The sequence below is a fragment of the Ranitomeya imitator genome, chromosome 4, assembly GCF_032444005.1.
Source record: "Ranitomeya imitator isolate aRanImi1 chromosome 4, aRanImi1.pri, whole genome shotgun sequence".
In the NCBI taxonomy this organism is placed as follows: domain Eukaryota; kingdom Metazoa; phylum Chordata; class Amphibia; order Anura; family Dendrobatidae; genus Ranitomeya; species Ranitomeya imitator.
Window position 1 is genome coordinate 455,182,894 of NC_091285.1, and position 21,847 is coordinate 455,204,740.

The 21,847-nt window shown below is 44.5% G+C and overlaps 1 protein-coding gene across 8 annotated transcripts in view; it reads right to left on the minus strand.

Annotated features, from left to right (window-relative positions):
- Positions 1–21,847, minus strand: part of LOC138676467 (putative leucine-rich repeat-containing protein DDB_G0290503) — a 154,652-nt gene that overhangs the window by 109,577 nt on the left and 23,228 nt on the right. For 7 of the 8 annotated variants that reach the window (XR_011320786.1, XM_069765791.1, XM_069765790.1 and 4 more), the window contains one exon: positions 20,638–20,778. The exons of the other annotated variant lie outside the window; for it this stretch is intronic. Coding sequence is in view for 6 of the 7 variants with exons in the window: in XM_069765791.1 (XP_069621892.1) it covers positions 20,638–20,778 (141 nt within the window). In the remaining variant the exon portion in view is untranslated. The remainder of the gene's footprint in view (positions 1–20,637; positions 20,779–21,847) is intronic. 8 annotated transcript variants of the gene reach the window in all.

Genomic DNA, 21,847 nt, shown 5'->3' on the forward strand with positions numbered 1-21,847 from the left:
GGAGCGGAGCACTGGATGGAGGGGAGCCGGAGCAGTGTACCGGCCAGATCGGGGGGCTGGGGGGGCGATCGGTGGGGTGGGGTGGGGGCACATTAGTATTTCCAGCCATGGCCGATGATATTGCAGCATCGGCCATGGCTGGATTGTAATATTTCACCCGTTATAATAGGTGAAATATTACAAATCGCTCTGATTGGCAGTTTCACTTTCAACAGCCAATCAGAGCGATCGTAGCCACGAGGGGGTGAAGCCACCCCCCCTGGGCTAAACTACCACTCCCCCTGTCCCTGCAGATCGGGTGAAATGGGAGTTAACCCTTTCACCGGATCTGCAGGGACGCGATCTTTCCATGACGCCACATAGGCGTCATGGGTCGGATTGGCACCGACTTTCATGACGCCTACGTGGCGTCATGGGTCGGGAAGGGGTTAAACATATTTCATGAGAATTTTGGGAGAATTTTTACATTTATGTTGCTGTATATATTTGGAAAAAATCCCCCAAATTTTGCAGTTTTCATTCTAACATGAAAGCCTTAAAAATGGTATTTAAGATGGAAACCCATTGCTTTCACAGGGCTATAAGATAGATTTTTTTTATTTGTATTTCTAACACAATAACTGGACCTCCAAAAGGCTTCGCTGAGGCCTGAAAGAGTTGACTAATCAAGACAACTCATTGTTGTGCTTTTTCTTCAGTGTTGAGCCCATCAATGTGAGTCTAGCTGCTGTCAGCCAAAGGAAACAGCTCCATGTTGACATTTCCAGCTGAGCAAGAAGAATATGACACAATGTCATTGTATTCAATGGGTGACCTTTTAATAAATGGTGACACCGAGTCTTCAAGATCAAGGTGCATTCACATTTCAATAATGTCTATATGATCTAATATTGTTATCCTTTCGACATGAAGCAGGTGAACCGAGCAGCAACATTTTATAACCCCTTCACGACCATGGGACTTTCCATTTTTGCGTTTTCATTTGTTGCTCCCCTTCTTCCCATAGCCATAATGTGGCCATGTAAGTGCTTGTTTTTTGCAGGACTAGTTGTGCTTTTGAACAACATCATTGATTTTACCATATAATAGTGTACTGGAAAACAGGAAAAAAATTCTTAGTGCAGTAAAAGTGCAATTCCACAATTGTTTTTTTTTTTTATTGATTTACCACATTCACTAAATCAGGGGAGTCAAACTGCATTCCTCGAGGGCTGCAAACAGATCATGTTTTCAGGATTTCCTTGTACTGCACAGGTGATAATTTAATCACCAACTCATTATTTGTGTAGGTGATTAAATTATCACCTGTGCAGTACAAGGAAATCCTGAAAACATGACCTGTTTGCAGCCCTCGAGGAATGCAGTTTGACACCCCTGCACTAAATGCTAAAACTGACCTGGCAATATCATTCTCCTGATCATTAGAAGTTTGTCAATATCAAACATGTATATGAAAACAAATCCAAATTTTGTAAGAGAAAAATATGGCGCCATTTTACGAGAACCATTTTTGAGATCTAGGGCTGAATGAGGGCTCGTTTTCTATTTGATACCATGTTGTAGTAAATACAATGTTTTGTTCACGTTATTGCATTTTATTTCACTGTTGCGGCAACTAAAAAAACGTAATTCCGGAGCTTTGATTTTTTCTCTTGATGTGCCATTTACCGATCAGATTAATTTAGTTCATAATTTGATTGGCGTTTGTGAAAACCGCAATACCAAATATGGTTTTTTTTTTGTTTGTCTTAGTTTGAATTGGACAAAAGGGAGGTGATTTTAACTTTTATATTTTAAAAAAAAATGTTACTATATTTTAAAACACTTTTTTCTACTTTTGTGTAAATCAAGTTTATTAAGTGATGTCATTTATACAGATACCATCAGGGTGAAATAATAGCAAATTGGTACAATTAAGAAGACATATGAATTATTAACATTGTAATCAAAAGAAATGCAATAAACATTACTCTACAATCGCATACAAAGACTCCATTGCCCCTCTTTGGAAGAGAAGAAAAAAAAAAGGGGGCTGTTTTAGTAACATTTGAAAGAGGAATCTTATTCATATCAATAACACATTTATAACTAATGCAACAATTAACTGACAAAAAGAGGAAAGTAAGAGGAGACAGAGAGAGAAGAATAGACAAGAGGGGGAAGGGTGGGGGAGGATCCGGCCTCCGCAATCCCATCCAACTCAACCTGGAATTAATATTAATGCATATTAATTCACAGGCCAAGAGACCATATCCGAAGAAATTAATGGTTTGGGTCAGATACTCCACTGAGCCACGTGGTCAGTCCTGCGGACTCCCTAATCATTATCCAGGGGGCCCATATGTTCAGGACCTTATCCAAAGTCCCGGTGTCCTGACCAACCAGTTGTTCCATCCTAAAGAGGTGGTTCAACTCCGCCACAAGCTCGGATCTTGAAGGGAAATTCGTCTGCTTCCAGTAGCGGGGTATTACTTATTTCTACTTTTTATTTCCTTCAATTATCCCCTTAGGAGACTTGAAATTGTGATCATGTGATCCCTTGTCCTACACATAGCAGGGCTTCTGCAGACCGTCGGCTGTCATGCAAACCCATCAGCACCCTCAATCACAGGGGCGTCGATGGATGGGGTTTGTGACGAGCTTCCAGCATGCTCGTGTTAAATGCCGCTGTCAGTAATTGTTAACAGCCATGGGTGGATCTCGATTCCATCCTTGGCTGTTAGGGGCACATGATAGCTGATCAAATTAGCTGCCTTGTATAGGGAAGATGTGGGCTTAGCGCCAGAGTCCGCATCAAAGTGAGAGACACATTCTATGACGTATCCATACGTCATAGGTCAATTTACAGCCGAGTGTGGCTAAAGTACACTGTTTCCATAAGTACAATATAAATGACTAGGACTTACAGAAACACAACATAGATTGTAGAGCTACATAATTTCTGTACCTCCTATTCATTTCCATGGATCTCAACTGTTCTTAGCTGTTTATGTAGCTCCGGCCTAGAATAGTAGAAAGATGGATAGACTTATTTCCATTTCTGCAATGGAAAGTTGAAATGGGAATAACCATTTAAAGGGTATGTTCACTTCGAGTTTTTTTTATCTTCCCATATTAATAAGTAGGGTTGAGCGAAACGGGTCGTTCATTTTCAAAAGTCGCCGACTTTTGGCAAAATCGGGTTTCATGAAACCCGATCCGACCCCTGTGCGGGGTCGGCCATGCGGTACGCGACTTTCGCGCCAAAGTCGCGTTTCAATGACGCGAAAAGCGCCATTTCTCAGCCAATGAAGGTAAACGCAGAGTGTGGGCAGCGTGATGACATAGGTCCTGGTCCCCACCATCTTAGAGAAGGGCATTGCAGTGATTGGCTTGCTGTCTGCGGCGTCACAGGGGCTATAAAGGGGCGTTCCCGCCGACCGCCATGTTACTGCTGCTGATCTGAGCTTAGGGAGAGGTTGCTGCCGCTTCGTCAGAAGCAGGGATCGCGTTAGGCAGGGTCCATTAACCACAAAACCGCTTGTGCTGTAGCGATTTCCACTGCCCAACACCACCTTCGGTGTGCAGGGACAGTGGAAGCTACATTTTTTTTTTTTCCCCTCAGCGCTGTAGCTCATTGGGCTGCCCTAGAAGGCTCCCTGATAGCTGCATTGCTGTGTGTACGCCGCTGTGCAAACCAACTGCTTTTTTCAAAGCACAAATCCTCTTGTTCCTTCCTTTCTGCACAGCTATCTTTTTGGTTTGTACACACTTTTTATTTAATTTGTGCATCAGTCCACTCCTTATTGCTGCCTGCCATACCTGGCTGAGATTACTGCAGGGAGATAGTAATTGAAGGACACTCCCTGTTTTTTTTTTTTTTGTGGGAGATTAAGATTGACATTTCTGCTAGAGTGCCATCCCTGTCTGTGTCATCTCTCACTCAGTGGGCCATAGAAAGCCTATTTATTTTTTTGCTTGATTTGGGTTATAAAATCTACCTGAAAAAATCACTACATCAATCAGTGGGAGAAAAATATTGGCCTCAGGGCTTGTGTGCCACTCTTGACTCCTGTGTGCCATCTCTCACTCAGTGGGCCATAGAAAGCCTATTTATTTTTTTGCTTGATTTTGGTTCTAAAATCTACCTGAAAAAATCACTACATCAATCAGTGGGAGAAAAATATTGGCCTCAGGGCTTGTGTGCCACTCCTGACTCCTGTGTGCATCATCACTCACTCAGTGGGCCATAGAAAGCCCATTTTTTTTTTTTTTGCTTTATTTGGATTCTAAATTCTACCTGAAAAAATCAATAAATCAATCAGTGGGAGATTAATATTGGGCTTGTGTGCCAGTCCTAAGCGTGCCATCTCTCTCTCTCAGATAGTGGGCCATAGAAAGCCTATTTATTTTTTTTTTTTTTTAATGGGTTTATAAATTTTCCCTGGGAAAAAAAAAAAAAAGTGGGAGATTAATATTGGCCTCTGGGCTTGTGTGCCAGTCCTGAGCGTGCCATCTCTCTCACAAATAGTGGGCCATAGAAAGCCTATTTATTTATTTTTTTTTGGTTTTATAAATTCACCCTTAAAAAAAAAGGGAGATTAATATTGGCCTTTGGGCTTGTGTGCCAGTCCTAAGCGTGCCATCTCTCTCTCTCAGATAGTGGGCCATAGAAAGCCTATTTATTTTTTTTTTTTTTTAATGGGTTTATAAATTTTCCCTGGAAAAAAAAAAAAAAAGTGGGAGATTAATATTGGCCTCTGGGCTTGTGTGCCAGTCCTGAGCGTGCCATCTCTCTCACAAATAGTGGGCCATAGAAAGCCTATTTATTTATTTTTTTTTGGTTTTATAAATTCTCCCTTAAAAAAAAAGGGAGATTAATATTGGCCTTTGGGCTTGTGTGCCAGTCCTAAGCGTGCCATCTCTCTCTGTCTCTCAGATAGTGGGCCATAGAAAGCCTATTTATTATTTTTTTTATTGGGTTTATAAATTTTCCCTGAAAAAAAAAAACAAAAAAAACAAATCAGTGGGAGATTAATATTGCCCTTTCTGCTTGTGTGCCAGTCTTGACTCCTGGGTGTGCCATCTCTCTCTCTCCAATTGTGGGCCATAGAAAGCCTATTATTTTTTTAGCTTGATTTGGGTTCCAAAATCTACCTGAAAAAATCACTACATCAATCAGTGGGAGATAAATATTGGCCTCTGGGCTTGTGTGCCACTCCTGACTCCTGTGTGCGTCATCTCTCACTCAGTGGGCCATAGAAAGCCTTTTTTTGTTTTATTTGTTTTCTAAATTCTCCCTGAAAAAATCATTTTATTTTATTTGGTTTCTAAATTCTTCCTCAAAAAATCATTTTATTCTATTTTTTTTTTTTCCTAAAGTCTCCCTTAAAAAAAAAAAAAAAAATCAAATCAGTGGGAGATTAATATTTACATTTGTGCTTCAGTGACAGTCCTGCGTGTGTGGCATCTCTCTCATTTGTTGCCACCAACAACAGAGTGTGTAACATTGTGCCTGATTTTCGTTGTGGTCTCACTCACCTGTAAAGGGGTAGCTAAATCATACTGAAGTTATAGCTCACCGTGTAATTTGTGTGACAGCAACAAATACCGTTAGTTTGTTTACGTTTTTAAAACAATGAGGAAGTATGGTGGAAGAGGTCGTGGCCGGGGGCGTTCATTGTCAGCTGGTAATGAGGGTAGTGGTAGTGGTGGAGCATCAGCTGGTCGTGGGAAAAAAAATATTGCACCTAAGTCTGGAGCTGTGGAGCCAGGTTCGTCGTCTGGCTACACAAGGCCTCGAACGCTCCCTTTTCTGGGAGTAGGAAAACCGCTTTTAAAGCCGGAGCAGCAAGAGCAAGTTTTGGCTTATCTTGCTGACTCAGCCTCTAGCTCTTTTGCCTCCTCTCGTGAAACTGGTAAATGTCAAAGCAGCCCGTCGTTAGTGGATGTTCACGGTCAGGGACAAGTCGCTTCCTTGTCCTCTTCAGCAAAAACAACAACAGAGAAGAATGCAGCAGGCGACACAACGGGTTACTCCATGGAGCTCTTTACACATACCGTCCCTGGCTTAGAAAGTGAAGCAGTTAACAGTCCATGCCCATTATAAGTTGAATCTGACATGGAGTGCACTGATGCACAGCCACAGCCAGACTACTATGCTGGTCCTTTGACTCAGACCACAACATTGCCCTCGCAGGGTGCTGATCAAGAATCAGACCCTGATGAGACTATGTTGCCCCATCACGAACGCTATACCACCGACCGACACGGTGACACAGACGAAGTTGCACACGAGCTACAAGAAGAGGTAATAGATGACCCAGTTCTTGACCCCGATTGGCAGCCATTGGGGGAACAGGGTTCAGGCGGCAGCAGTTCTGAAGTGGAGGAGGAGGGGCCGCAGCAGGCATCAACATCGCAACAGGTTCCATCTGCCGGGCCCGTATCTTGCCCAAAACGCGTGGCAAAGCCAAAACCTGTTGGAGGACAGCGTGGCCATCCGGTTAAAGCTGTCTGCAATGGCTGAAAAGGTATCCGATGCTAGAAAGAGTGCAGTCTGGCATTTTTTTAAACAACATCCAATTGATCAGCGCAAAGTCATCTGTCAAAAATGTTCAACTACTTTAAGCAGAGGACAGAATCTGAAAAGTCTCAATACAAGTTGCATGCATAGACATTTAACCACCATGCATTTGCAAGCCTGGACTAACTACCAAACATCCCTTAAGGTTGTAGCACCCTCGGCCAATGAAGCTAGTCAGCAACGCAACATCCCTTCCGGCAGTGTAGGGCCACCATTTTCCGCACCACCTGCAGTATCTGTGCAGGTTTCTTTGCCAGGCCAAAGCAGTCAGGGTCAGGGAATCACCAGTTTCGTAGTAGGAAACACTGCATCTAGGGCACCGGTGGCAACAATACCATCTCCCACCGTCTCTCAGTCTGCCATGTCCACCGGCACCCCCGCTAGTTCCACGATCTCCAGCTCTCCAGTCCAGCTCACCCTACATGAGACTATGGTTAGAAAAAGGAAGTACTTAGCCTCGCATCCGCGTACACAGGGTTTGAACGCACACATAGCTAGACTAATCTCGTTAGAGATGATGCCCTACCGGTTAGTTGAAAGCGAAGCTTCAAAGCCCTGATGGACTACGCTGTACCACGCTACGAGCTACCCAGTCGACACTTTTTTTCCAGAAAAGCCATCCCAGCCCTCCACCAGCATGTTAAAGAGCGCATCGTCCATGCACTCAGGCAATCTGTGAGCACAAAGGTGCACCTGACAACAGATGCATGGACCAGTAGGCATGGCCAGGGACGTTACGTGTCCATCACGGCACACTGGGTAAATGTGGTGGATGCAGGGTCCACAGGGGACAGCAAGTTTTGGACAGTTCTGCCTAGCCCACGGTCTAGGAAACAATTGGCTGTAGCCGTTCGCACCCCCTCCTCCTCCTCTTCGTCCTCCTGCAGAAGCGAGAGCTCGTCCACAGACCGCAGTCGCACAACCACTCCATCCGCAGCTGCCACTGTTGCACACCAGGTCTCCCATTATGGGGCAGCTACTGGCAAACGTCAGCAGGCTGTATTGGCTATGAAGTGTTTGGGCGACAACAGACACACCGCGGAAGTTCTGTACGAGTTCTTGCAGAAAGAAACGCAGTCGTGGCTGGGCACTGTAGATCTTGAGGCAGGCAAGGTAGTGAGTGATAACGGAAGGAATTTCATGGCTGCCATCTCCCTTTCCCAACTGAAACACATTCCTTGCCTGGCTCACACCTTAAACCTGGTGGTGCAGTGCTTCCTGAAAAGTTATCCGGGGTTATCCGACCTGCTCCTCAAAGTGCGTGGACTTTGCTCACATATCCGCCGTTCGCCCGTACACTCCAGCCGTATGCAGACCTATCAGCGTTCTTTGAACCTTCCCCAGCATCGCCTAATCATAGACGTTGCAACAAGGTGGAACTCAACACTGCACATGCTTCAGAGACTGTGTGAACAGAGGCGGGCTGTTATGTTTTTGTGGGAGGATACACATACACGGGCAGGCAGTAGGATGGCAGACATGGAGTTGTCAGGTGTGCAGTGGTCGAAGATTCAAGACATGTGTCAAGTCCTTCAGTGTTTTGAGGAATGCACACAGCTGGTTAGTGCAGACAACGCCATAATAAGCATGAGCATCCCCCTAATGCGTCTGCTGATGCAAAGTTTGACGCACATAAAGGATCATGCGTCTGCAGCTGAGGAAGAGGAAAGCCTTGATGACAGTCAGCCATTGTCTGGCCAGGGCAGTGTACAGGACGAGGTAGCGGGCGAAGAGGAGGACGAGGAGGATGATGGGGATGATTATATTTTTAATGAGGAAGCTTTTCCGGGGCCACTGGAAATTGGTGGCGCGGCAAGGCCGGGTTCTGGTTTTTTGAGGGACATAAGTGACGTGGATTTGCCTGAAACTGCCCCTCAACCAAGCACAACCGCAGATTTGAGAACTGGAACTTTGGCCCACATGGCGGATTATGCCTTACGTATCCTCAAAAGGGACACACGCATAACTAAAATGATGAACGATGACGATTACTGGTTGGCCTGCCTCCTTGATCCTCGCTATAAAGGCAAATTGCAAAATATAATGCCACATGAGAACTTGGAACTAATATTAGCAACCAAACAATCAACTCTTGTTGACCGTTTGCTTCTGGCATTCCCTGCACACAGCGCCCGTGATCGTTCTCACACGAGCTGCAGGGGCCAGCAGACCAGAGGAGTTAGAGGGGCAGAAATCAGAAGTGGCGTTGGCCAGAGGGGTTTTCTGACCAGGTTGTGGAGTGATTTTGCTATGACCGCAGACAGGACAGGTACTGCAGCATCAATTCAAAGTGACAGGAGACAACATTTGTCCAGTATGGTTACAAACTATTTTTCATCCCTTATCGATGTTCTCCCTCAACCGTCATTCCCATTTGATTACTGGGCATCAAAATTAGACACCTGGCCAGAATTGGCAGAATATGCATTGCAGGAGCTTGCTTGCCCGGCAGCTAGTGTCCTATCAGAAAGAGTATTCAGTGCTGCAGGTCCAATACTAACAGAAAAAAGGACTCGTCTGGCTACCCAAAATGTAGATGATCTAACCTTCATTAAAATGAACCACAACTGGATTTCGAAATCTTTTGCCCCACCTTGCCCGGCTGACACCTAGCTTTCCTATGAAAAGGTCTTGCCTGTGGACTATTCTGAATGCCTTTTCCAATCTCGTAATTTTCTGCACCTGATTGTCCAGCATACGACATGTTTACACCTCACTAAATGGCCAAACTCCCCACACGGGGCCGTGGTATCGACACTTGGCGACAGCACCCGTGAGAGTGCAGTTTGTCTGAAGAGGTGGGTGAGCCCGCTTTTGGTTGACGGCACTGCCACTGGGTCCCTCCTAGTACAATAAAGTGTCTCTGGCGGTGGTGGTGCGCACCCAACGTCAGACACACCGTTGTAATATGAGGGGCCCTGGGCCTGTACCGCCGGCCACAAGACAGTTTCCCCCCACCCCAGCTCAAACAGTGCTCTACCACTTGCAAAATTATCTCACAGCTCCACCAATGTTTAGTCTATGCGCTGACATCCTTCAATGCCTGCCACTGACAATACCATTGTATTGACATTTTTGTTATGTTAGGCCTTCGATGCCTGTCTGTGGTCACTCCTTCCACTAGGCCTCCACTGACCACACCACTGCTGCCCGTGTACCCCTGTAACCAATTTAAAATTGCCTACAGCCATGTGTTATTATTTTAGGCCTTCGATGCCTGTCTGCGGTGACTCCTTCCACTAGGCCTCCACTGACCACACCACTGCTGCCCGTGTACCCCTGGAACCAATTTAAAATTGCCTACAGCCATGTGTTATTATTTTAGGCCTTCGATGCCTGTCTGCGGTGACTCCTTCCACTAGGCCTCCACTGACCACACCACTGCTGCCCGTGTACCCCTGGAACCAATTTAAAATTGCCTACAGCCATGTGTTATTATTTTAGGCCTTCGATGCCTGTCTGCGGTCACTCCTTCCACTAGGCCTCCACTGACCACACCACTGCTGCCCGTGTACCCCTGGAACCAATTTAAAATTGCCTACAGCCATGTGTTATTATTTTAGGCCTTCGATGCCTGTCTGCGGTGACTCCTTCCACTAGGCCTCCACTGACCACACCACTGCTGCCCGTGTACCCCTGGAACCAATTTAAAATTGCCTACAGCCATGTGTTATTATTTTAGGCCTTCGATGCCTGTCTGCGGTCACTCCTTCCACTAGGCCTCCACTGACCACACCACTGCTGCCCGTGTACCCCTGGAACCAACATCAGAAAATATAAAAATAAGTATTTTGCTTATAAAAAAGAAAATACTGGAGAGATATCAAATGCAGACATTTTAACATTAAAAACAAACACATACAACAAAAATCTGGTACAGTACTAAAAATGGCCACCAGCTACAATAACTTTCTCCTGCAAGTAGTTAACTGAAAGGTTTTTTCAATTTTAAACACAGATATGGCATCCACCGAGTGTTGTCCTGTCGCGTCTTCTTTATATTATTGCCAAGAAGATGCAAAACAATGAAAATAATAAAATCATTATTTACCAAAAAAATAGAGTAAGTCAAAACCACATTGCAAATAAACATTCATTACAAATAAAGAAGCAGGGCGCGTCCGAGGGTGAGTATATACCTAATAAGAATATAATCACCCTCGGACGCGCCATGCTTCTTTCCGACAGCCTTCCTTCCTAAGAATCAGCCCTTCCGTGGTGTAGAGAGAGGGTTTGTTACACTCCAAGGTGTTCCCCAGGTTTCCTCTCCATTGCTTCGATCTTCCGGCTCCCGTTTAGTAGTTGTTGGAAACTACGCTGCATTAGGCCTACAAATTGGGTATGGGGTGTAGAGAGATGGTGTTTTACACTCCAAGGTGTTCCCCAGGTTTCCTCTCCAATGCTTCGATCTCCCGGCTCTCGTTTAGTAGTTGTTGGAAACTACGCTGCATTAGGCCTACAAATTGGGTATGGGGTGTAGAGAGATGGTGTGTTCCACTGTAGAGAGATGGTGTGTTCCACTCCAAGGTGTTCCCCAGGTTTCCTCGCCAATGCTTCGATCATCATGCTCTCGTTTAGTAGTTGTTGGAAACTACGCTGCATTAGACCTACAAATTGGGTATTGGGGGGATGAGAGATGGTGTGTTCCACTCCAAGGTGTTCTCCAGGTTGCCTTTCCTGAACTTCTATCTTCAGGCTCTCATTAAATTGCGGTTGAACGGAACAACTGCATTTGGCGTACTAGTTGGTTTGGGGCCTACTATCGGTGTCTGCCGCTCCTTGCTGTTCTCCTGGTTTCCTGTCCTGAAATTCCGTTTTCAGGCGCTCGTTAAGTAGTTGTTAATGTTAGACTGCATTTGGCCTACTAGTTGGGTTGGGGCCTACTATCGGTGTCTGCCACTCCTTGCTGTTCTCCTCCACTGAACAAAGCTGTGCCGCCTGTTTACTACTGTTGCCAATTTTGAACTGCATTTCGACTACTTACTGATTTGGGCCTACTCTCTGTGTCAGCCTCTCATTCCAGTTGTCCTCCACTGCAATGCCCCCTGATTAGTCCTGTGTTACCAATTTTGAACTGCATTTAGCCCACTTTATTCTTTGGGCCTATATCTGTGTTTCCTCCTCATCCTGCCCATTGCCCAGCCAGTGATAGATGAGTCTGCTGGTACATTGACCCATAATGCAACATTTCCCGTGCACGCTACACTGCAAGATTGTGACCCTGCTGAAAGTCAGGTCCCCCTTCCCGCATACCATACCACCTTACACGGGGACAAACAGGAAGGTGCAGATGAAAGTGCAGGTTCCTTCATCAGGTGGGGGGGGGAATACTAGTTGGCGACGTCACTGGCACAGGGCCTCTCATGGTACGCAAAAGTGTTGCTGCCGGTGGGAGGTGCCCCCGCCGTGCAAACACACCGCTGTACTTTGAGGGGCCCTGTGCCAGTGCCAATGCCAACGAGTGGGCCCCCCCTGCTTGCTCAGGTTCACAGCACTTGCAAAGTTGAAATACTTACCTCTCCCTGCTCCACTGCCGTGACGTGGTCCAGATTTCCTGGGCCCACTAATTACTTGAACCAGCCCTACCCACCACAACTTTAGCCAAATGACCCCCAATTTCAAATGCCTTCCAATTATTATAAGGTAAATTACGCTTGACAAGCTTCATTAAGAAGAATGGATGGTTTTGACATTAAAATGGGCACTCTAGGTGTTTTCCTGGCCCCCACTCACTGCCGACTATGCTGCCCCATTGACTTGCATTGGGTTTCGTGTTTCGGTCGATCCCAACTTTACGTCATAATCGGCCGATTTCACTCGACCCGACTTTTGAGATAGTCGGGTTTCGCGAAACCCGGCTCGACTCTAAAAAGGTCAAGGTCGCTCAACTCTATTAATAAGTGTTCAAAGAGTATTTGAAGTGTTTTTCTTTTTTTATGTGCTTCAAAATCCATGTCAAAAGCTCTGTGTTAACATACCCTGGGATGTCAAAGAATCTGACAGCAATTACTATTAGCCCTACCAGCCTATCAGATCCATCGCAATCAGCTCAAAAGATATCTCTATAATGGATAGAGGCACCAATAGACTCCGGTAGTTCACGGTGGGTGAGGTTAGTTGGCACTCCGGACACATATCACTGTACCTCTGGTCCTCTGTGTAAACCTCAGGTAAAAAAAATACGCTGTAGTATGTGCTCCTGCTTCTTTTTGACCCCCAAATTCCCTCCCAGCATGTGGGTGTGAGCCATTTCGAGCACCGCCTGACGGTAGGATTGGGGCACTATCAGTTGTTGCACCACCTCATCCCTGATTTTATCCATCTTAACATCATAACTCATCTCATTATAAACTGTAAGGAGAAAAAGGGTACATTGCAAAAAGAGTATCTTTTAAAACTTCCAATTTTTTATTAAATTTTTTAATTAAAATATTATTTCAATAAAAATTCAAGCAGAAGGAACTATATTATAACAGTGTATCAATAATGGTGCGCTATATTAAAGTAAGTAAAGTAAATATATCAATACCTCAAGGCAAATTCACATTTGATTTTTATATACATTTGTAGATTGGGAGCCCTCGTGGGCAGGGTCCTCTCTCCTCCTGTACCATTTTTGACTTGTATTGTTCAAGATTATTGTTCCTGTTTTTATTATGTATACCCCTCCTCACATGTAAAGCGCCATGGAATAAATGGCGCTATAATAATAATAATAATAAATAATAATAATAATAATATCAAACCCTTTTACCCTAACAATTTTTAACCCCTTTCTGCCAATGGATGTACTATTCCGTCCATGTGGGGTGGGCCCTACTTCCCAAGGACGGAATAGTACGTCCAGCGCGATCGGCCGCGCTCACGGGGGGACTAGGGTTAGGGTTAGGGCTAGGGTTAGGGCTTGGGTTAGGGTTAGGGTTAGGGATAGGGTTAGGGCTAGGGTTAGGGCTAGGGTTTGGGCTAGGGTTAGGGTTGGGGCTAGGGTTAGGGCTAGGGTTAGGGCTAGGGTTAGGGTTGGGGCTAGGGTTAGGGTTAGGGCTAGGGTTGGGGCTAGGGTTAAGGCTACAGTTAGGGTTGGGGCTAAAGTTAGGGTTAGGGTTTGGATTACATTTACGGTTGGGAATAGGGTTGGGATTAGGGTTAGGGGTGTGTCTGGGTTAGAGGTGTGGTTAGGGTTACCGTTGGGATTAGGGTTAGGGGTGTGTTTGGATAAGGGTTTCAGTTATAATTGGGGAGTTTCCACTGTTTAGGAACATCAGGGGCTCTCCAAATGCGACATGGCGTCCGATCTCAATTCCAGCCAATTCTGCGTTGAAAAAGTAAAACAGTGCTGATTCCCTTCCAAGCTCTCCCGTGTGCCCATACAGGGGTTTACCCCAACATATGGGGTATCAGCGTACTCAGGACAAATTGGACAACAACTTTTGTGGTCCAATTTCTCCTGTTACCCTTGGGAAAATACAAAACTGGGGGCTAAAAAATTATTTTTGTGGGAAAAAAAAGGATTTTTTATTTTCACGGCTCTGCGATATAAACTGTAGTGAAACACTTGGGGGTTCAAAGTTCTCACAACACATCTAGATAAGTTCCCTGGGGGGTCTAGTTTCCAATATGGGGTCACTTGTGGGGGGGGTGTTTCTACTGTTTAGGTACTTATGGGGCTCTGCAAACGCAATGTGATGCCTGCAGACCAATCCATCTAAGTCTGCATTCCAAATGGCACTCCTTCCCTTCCGAGCTCTGCCATGCGCTCAAACGGTGGTTCCCCCCCACATATCGGGTATCAACATACTCAGGACAAATTGGACAACAATATTTAGGGTCCAATTTCTCCCCTTACCCTTGGAAAAATACAAAACTGGGGGCTAAAAATAATTTTTGTGGAAAATTTTTTTTTTTTATTTGCGCGGCTCTGCGTTATAAACTGTAGTGAAACACTTGGGGGTTCGAAGCTCTCACAACATATCTAGATGAGTTCCATACGGGGTCTACTTTCCAAAATGGTGTCACTTGTGGGGGGTTTCTACTGTTTAGGTACATTAGGGGCTCGGCAAACACAATGTGACGCCTGCAGACCATTCCATCTAAGTCTGCATTCCAAATGGCGCTCCTTCCCTTCCGAGCCCTCCCATGTGCCCAAACGGTGGTTCCCCCCCACATTTGGGGTATCAGCGCACTCAGGACAAATTGGACAACAACTTTTGGGGTCCAATTTCTCCTGTTACCCTCGGGAAAATACAAAACTGGGGGCTAAAAAATCATTTTTGTGTGAAAAAATTTTAGTTTTATTTTTACGGCTCTGCATTATAAACTTCTGTGAAGACCTTGGTGGGTCAAAGTGTTCTCCACACATCTAGATAAGTTCCTTAGTGGGTCTAATTTCCAAAATGGTGTCACTTGTGGGGGGTTTCAATGTTTAGGCACATCAGTGGCTCTCCAAACGCAACATGGTGTCCCATCTCAATTCCTGTCAATTTTGCATTGAAAAGTCAAACGGCGCTCCTTTCCTTCTGAGCTCTTTCATGCGCCCAAACAGTGTTTTACTCCCACATATGGGGTATCAGCGTACTCAGGACAAATTGTAAAACAACTTTTGGGATCCAATTTCTTCTCTTACCCTTGGGAAAATAAAAAATTGGGGGCGAAAAGATAATTTTTGTGAAAAAAATGATTTTTTTATTTTTACGGTTCTGCATTATAAACTTCTGTGAAGCACTTGGTGAATCAAAGTGCTCACCACACCTCTATATAAGTTCCTTAGGGGGTCTACTTTCCAAAATAGTGTCACTTGTGGGGGGTTTCAATGTTTAAGCACATCAGTGGCTCTCCAAATGCAACATGGCGTCCCATCTCAATTCCAGTCAATTTTGCATTGAAAAGTCAAATGGCGCTCCTTCGTTTCCGAGCTCTGTCATGCACCCAAACAGTGGTTTACCCCCACATGTCAGGTATCGGCGTACTCAGGACAAATTGTACAACAAAGTTTGGGGTCCATTTTCTCCTGTTACCCTTGGTAAAATAAAACAAATTGGAGCTGAAGTAAATTTTTTGTGAAAAAAAGTTAAATGTTCATTTTTATTTAAACATTCCAAAAATTCCTGTGAAACACCTGAAGGGTTAATAAACTTCTTGAATGTGGTTTTGAGCACCTTGAGGGGTGCAGTTTTTTTGAGAATGGTTTCACACTTGGTTATTTTCTATCATATAGACCCCTCAAAATGACTTCAAATGAGATGTAGTCCCTAAAAAAAAAAATGGTGTTGTAAAAATGAGAAATTGCTGGTCAACTTTTAACCCTTATAACTCCCTAACAAAAAAAATTTTTCATTCCAAAATTGTGCTGATGTAAAGTAGACATGTGGGAAATTTTACTTCTTAAGTATTTTGTGTGACATATCTCTGTGATTTAATTGCATAAAAATTCAAAGTTGGAAAATTGCAAAATTTTCTAAATTTTTGCCAAATTTCCGTTTTTTTCACAAATAAACGCAGGTAATATCAAAGAAATTTTACCACTATCATGAAGTACAATATGTCTTGATAAAACAGTGTCAGAATCACCAGGATCCGTTGAAGCGTTCCAGAGTTATAACCTCATAAAGGGACAGTGGTCAGAATTGTAAAAATTGGCTCCGGTCCATAACGTGCAAACCGCCCTTGGGGGTAAAGGGGTTAAGGAGATGTGTTGTGATGTTAAGTTAATGGGGGTATTTTGCCTCTAAAATGACTTTATGGATTGTGCGGTAAAATTTTTATCCACACTGTTATAGCCATGCGGGGGAAAACTGCATTGGCACCCGGTTGCTGAGCCACTCCATTTATTTCTATCACCCTTTCTCTTGCCTATGCCAGAGTTGGACCCTGGAGCTGAGCTGTCCCGAATGTACCAGGGGACACTTCTAGCTCGGGGATCGATGAGATCTCCTCGACCTCCCCTTCCAATACCTCTAGGGGAAACCTATTGGGGGTTACACTCTGTCCCTAGGTTTGCGGCAGGTATCTCTGACTCAGGATCTTCGGGTTCCATGCCCGGAATAACATTTACCCTGGGAGGGTTATCCTTGGTCTCCCACAGGATCCAGAATAAAGGCAAGTCTCTTCCTTACACAGTTCCATATGGAAGTACAAAGCAAATGTCTTTTGATGTCCAAAAAACTCACAAAAGAAACAGCTCACTGAATCCTCTGGATCACAGCTGAGCATCAAAACAGTCCTAATCCAAGACAAGTTGCTGTGGACGATTGCACCACCATGTCACGCTAAGGGGTGCCAGGCCTTTTGGCTCTGCTTCGCTCCATGTTACCTCACACAGGCTGAGTTTTGCAGAGCCACCTGCTCTGAAAATTTGCAAACCAAGACTGACATACCCAAACCCTTACTGCCGGGTTTTTAACTGGAATCTGTGGCCATGGGCCACTTGTATGACCCGGCCTTGAGGGAGCGAATTGCCCTACTACCATCCTGTAGTTCGCTCCAAAAATAAAAGGCCATGCCGGGTTTTCTTAAATCTGCCTTGCCCAATACCAAACTTACTTTTATTTTGCAGTGCAATCACAGCTATGCCTGTGACTGCAATGCACTCCAGCGGCCTCAATACGCTTCTATGCGCATCCTGGGGGACACATAGCGACCCTCGCATATAACACCTGTCACTGCCTCACATGATGTGTGACAATCATTTTTTGAAATGTGGAGATTCCAAGTTTGGTGTCCATCTAGTGTGTCGCTTGTAGTGGAAGGGGTGTCAGAGGCCCATTATACAATTTCTACTCTGGGGAAATTGATGCCACATGTGTGTTGCATGTAGCAGTAGGGCTCCCAGGTTGGCAGGCCTGTATTTACTTTCAGTCAATTCAGGGCCGGCTCCAGGTTTTCGAGGGCCCCGGGCGAAAGAGTCTCAGTGGGCCCCCCCCTTTAACACATACCCCGATTTATGATGCCCAGATACGGCAGAGAAATGTATAGTACAATGCCAGATTTCACTTCTTACATGAGTGACAACTATTGTAAATTCTGCAGTGTATATATACAGGAGAGGTGCTGTGCAGTGTATATATACAGGAGGAAAGGTGCTGTGCAGTGTATATATACAGGAGAGGTGCTGTGCAGTGTATATATACAGGAGGAAAGGTGCTGTGCAGTCTATATATACAGGAGAGGTGCTGTGCAGTGTATATATACAGGAGGAAAGGTGCTGTGCAGTGAATATATACAGGAGAGGTGCTGTGCAGTGTATATATACAGGAGGAAAGGTGCTGTGCAGTGTATATATACAGGAGAGGTGCTTTTCTGTTTTGAGTTTTTCTATGAAACAAAGACTTTTCTACATAAACAACGTTGTTTGGTTTTGCGGCCCCAACAGATCTGTGCTACAAAGTAACAGGCGGCTCGGGCATTAATGAGGGACCTGATACTGAATCCTTTCCACAAACCCTAATGACCCAATTAGTGCCCTGTCATTAGAAGCTCATTAAACGCCTCCCTGTCCCGAGCAGTCATGTACAGTATGGGGGGATCCTGCAGCCCACCCCCTGACTGCTCCATACCATACACTGCCCTCTGTCGCGCTCACTATTATCCTGTGCATTTCTCCGTCATCGTTACCCCATGTTACACTTGTCACCCCCCACTACAGAGTAGCAGGGCAGCCAATGTCACTCCCTCCCGGACCCTAATGGCAGCAGGAAATGTCTGCTCCTCTATTGGGTTGGAACCTGATTTAATCAAGGAATAATGTGGATTTGTTGCCGGTGGCCGCAGGTGAAGGGTTAAGTGATGCCATGTCCTTGGTGGGAGCAGTGGCAGCTGCTGGGACCTGGACAGAGACAACCAATGTTGCTGTGACTGCACAGTGTGATGTGGAGGAGAGAAGCTGAGACGCAGAAATCACCCACATGCCAACACTGGGCAGAGTCCCTCCAGTCACCAGCCTGGGGCCACAGGGCCCCAACATACAGCCCACAGCTCAGTTTTATCCATGGCAGCAGCTCCCCTTCCTCCTGGCATCTGGTTAACCCCATTTATGCGGGTCGGATTGTTATCTTTAAGGTTCAGCAATAACCTTCATACAGATGGGAAGGGGTTAAGCTTCTTCCTACCCCACTGGTGCAGGTTGGTGAGGAATGCATGTATTCTGGGGTTCTGGATGAGCTGGGCGGCTGCAGGTTGCAGGCTGCTCTCCACCATCTCCTCCTCCAGACATCACCCACATTTTTAGGCAGCGGAGACAGACAGTAGCAGACTGAGCCACAAGTCCAACCACTGCTGGATACTTTAGTTTGCGCTCACTCAGTCACTGGTAGGATGGAGCTCCTCCGGAATCTGCCTGACAATAAGTTCAGCACTGCAGCCAGCCAGGGGCTCTCTCCGCCCACAAACAGTCACACTGGCTGCGTTCTCTTAACCCATATGTGTGCATGCCTGGCTGCACTGACTGAGTGAGAAGATGCTTGTGTCAGAGCTGGCACATAGGGGTTAAGAGAACTCAGCCAGTGTGACTTTGTGGGCGGAGAGAGCATGTTCTCCTGCTCTGCTCTCCCAGCTGTATCTATGATAGCGTGAGTGGGCCCCCCTCTCTCTCTAGGGCCCCGGCATTTGCCCAGGTGCGTCGGGTGCTGACGCCGGCCCTGAGTCAATTACCTGTGAAACTATGCTTAAATTTTTCTACCAACAGTGCTCTACCAAAATGATGTTTGTACCACCCAGAGTGTGGCTGGGAAAAAAACTGTTTGAGCTGTTGGATGAGCTATCAGAGCTCCAAGTAAAGAAGGCTTACACCGCTTTCGCACCCACCTTGTCTTCATTGAAACTTCAATTCAAAGCTCTAAATGCAAGGCCCCTGGCTGACTGCCTCTGTGCCTTTATAAAATGTTCTACAGTGGGGTAATTGATGTTACTTTTCCTGGTGTCTGCTTCAAAGTTTCGAAAATGTTTGGACTCCAAGTTGGGTCTATTTGCATGTGTTTTGCCTGAATTTGGCAGACCTCTCAGAGCAGCAAGCCTACACCGTCACTCCTCCACCTGTTACTGATCAATGTTTCACCTGGAAATGCTGGTCCAGGCCCTGTCCCATTCATTCATGTTGCGCAATTATACTATTTGTACTCTGGGTCAATTGATGACACTTTTCCTGGTGTCTGTCCTAATTTGAGCTGTTTGGGAAGCTTTTTGTACCCCTTTAAGGTGTTGTCTATGCGATTGGCTTTGCCTTGTTGTTTGCCTATCTGAACCAACCCTTGAAAAGTTCACTCATCTCTATATAACACCTCATCTTTGTAGCATTGTAAACAATAGAAAATTTAAAATACGACAAAAAATTGTAGAATTGATGTTTTTTTTCTATGCATTCCCATAAAGAGTTGATAAAAGTTGGTTAATAAGTTACATGTTTCCCAAAATGGTGCAACTCATAAATACAGTTCATCCAATGAAAAAAACAAGCCCTCATCTGGTTATGTTGAAGGAAACAAAAAAAGCTGCATCCTGAAGTTCCAAAATTGGAGAGTCCTGGATGGGTTATTTTATCTTGTACGTCACACCATATACACAGTTAAAAGACAAATCGCACAGGTTGTAGGTAGGAGCAGAAGAAAGAGGAAAGTCTACTTCATCTGAGAGATCCAGTCATACTGTACCAGAGAACCCACCCAGAAGTGTCAGTTGGCAAAAAGCCACAAAAGTGTTATCCACACCAAAAGATATTGCACATGAATAGCCCGTGTTACACTCTGGCTCCATAAAAGCTGCTATAGCTTCTTCATCTATAGTTAAATCAATGGCTACCTCATTCATGACTCTCCAGGAAAATCCTTCTGCCAATCCACCATTAATATGAGATATTTATAAGGAACCGCATATCCCTCACTTGATCCCTCACTATGATCTCATACATACTGAGCCTTTACATTTTTAGGCTCTACCTCTCTACTGCTCAGGTTGCACATATGGCATGCCAGCCCCTACATCTATGTATCTCCATGCATATTGTATTTGTTTATCAACTAGCTTATATTATATAACACATATTACAAATATGAAAACCCCTTTGAACCCTGTACTCTGCAATTTACCTGAAGTTGGATTCTTTGATACATCTCATTCAGGTAACTAAACCCAAGTATCACTGCACTAGTCACCAGAATCAAAAAGATGACTTGCCCGGATCGGAGAGCGTAGTCTGTCCCAAGTATCCCCATATTAAACCAGACACTCTGAAAATAGAAAACTGGCTTGTATGAATTCAATTAGTGCTTTTATTACATCCATTATTTAAATTTCACCCTTCTAAAACAAACCTACATTTTAATACATGTATATACTATACATATATGATAGTTAAGTAGTGGTATGGCTGTGTAGACACTTGTCCCGAAATATAAATGAAGCTTTTTTGTAGAGATCTAATGTGCCAGGCATGAGAAAACTGGCACAAAAACCATATGCAAATCAGACTGCAAGTGTACTGGGGGCGTGCCAATGCATTTGGAAGAAGCAGCCCATGTGCACTAATATGCATATTACATATGGCATCTATGGTACTTTTCTCTTGACTGGCACATTGCATCTTTCCATAACAGGTATTATTTTTTATACGAGGACAAGCGCCTACGCAGTCATACCAATATTTCCATATGTAAAAAGGTCTTGACAAATTTCCTTGAAATATGGCATACTAAACACACAACATGTTTTAACAGGTGAAATTTTAAGCTGGGACTGACACTGTAGATATTATTCACATAAAACAGAATACATCATCATTTACATATATGCACACTAAATCTCAGCATAAATGAAACTGATGTTAAAGTATAATCTTTTAGCTGTAGCATAAAAACCAGAATAAAAAGATATTGTATATCTATATAAATATTTTATACATTTTCATCATATGCTAACAAATAATCCCCAATGTAATTACTATATAAATGTTACGATACTAATAACGGTGACAATATTCCTAATATTTTATCACACTGTATTTATTGAAGCACTCCTCCCATTAAAATTTGTATCCTCTTAATTGTCATCATATGATATGGCACTGTGTATTTGCAATTGCTCATTTTACCTTTCTACCTAGTTAATTCTTCTCTTTTTCCATTAGGTCTACGACATCACGTGATTAAAAACTGTTTTGCTGAATCCTTCTTGGCTCTATGTAGAAAAAGGAGGTCAATTTTCCCTGCATGAGTCATAAGTCACTGCAAAAGTTCCTGGAAGGGGGGAGGAGGAGCGGAGCAGCTGGGTCAGGAGTTGAAGAAGGGAATGATTTCTGCA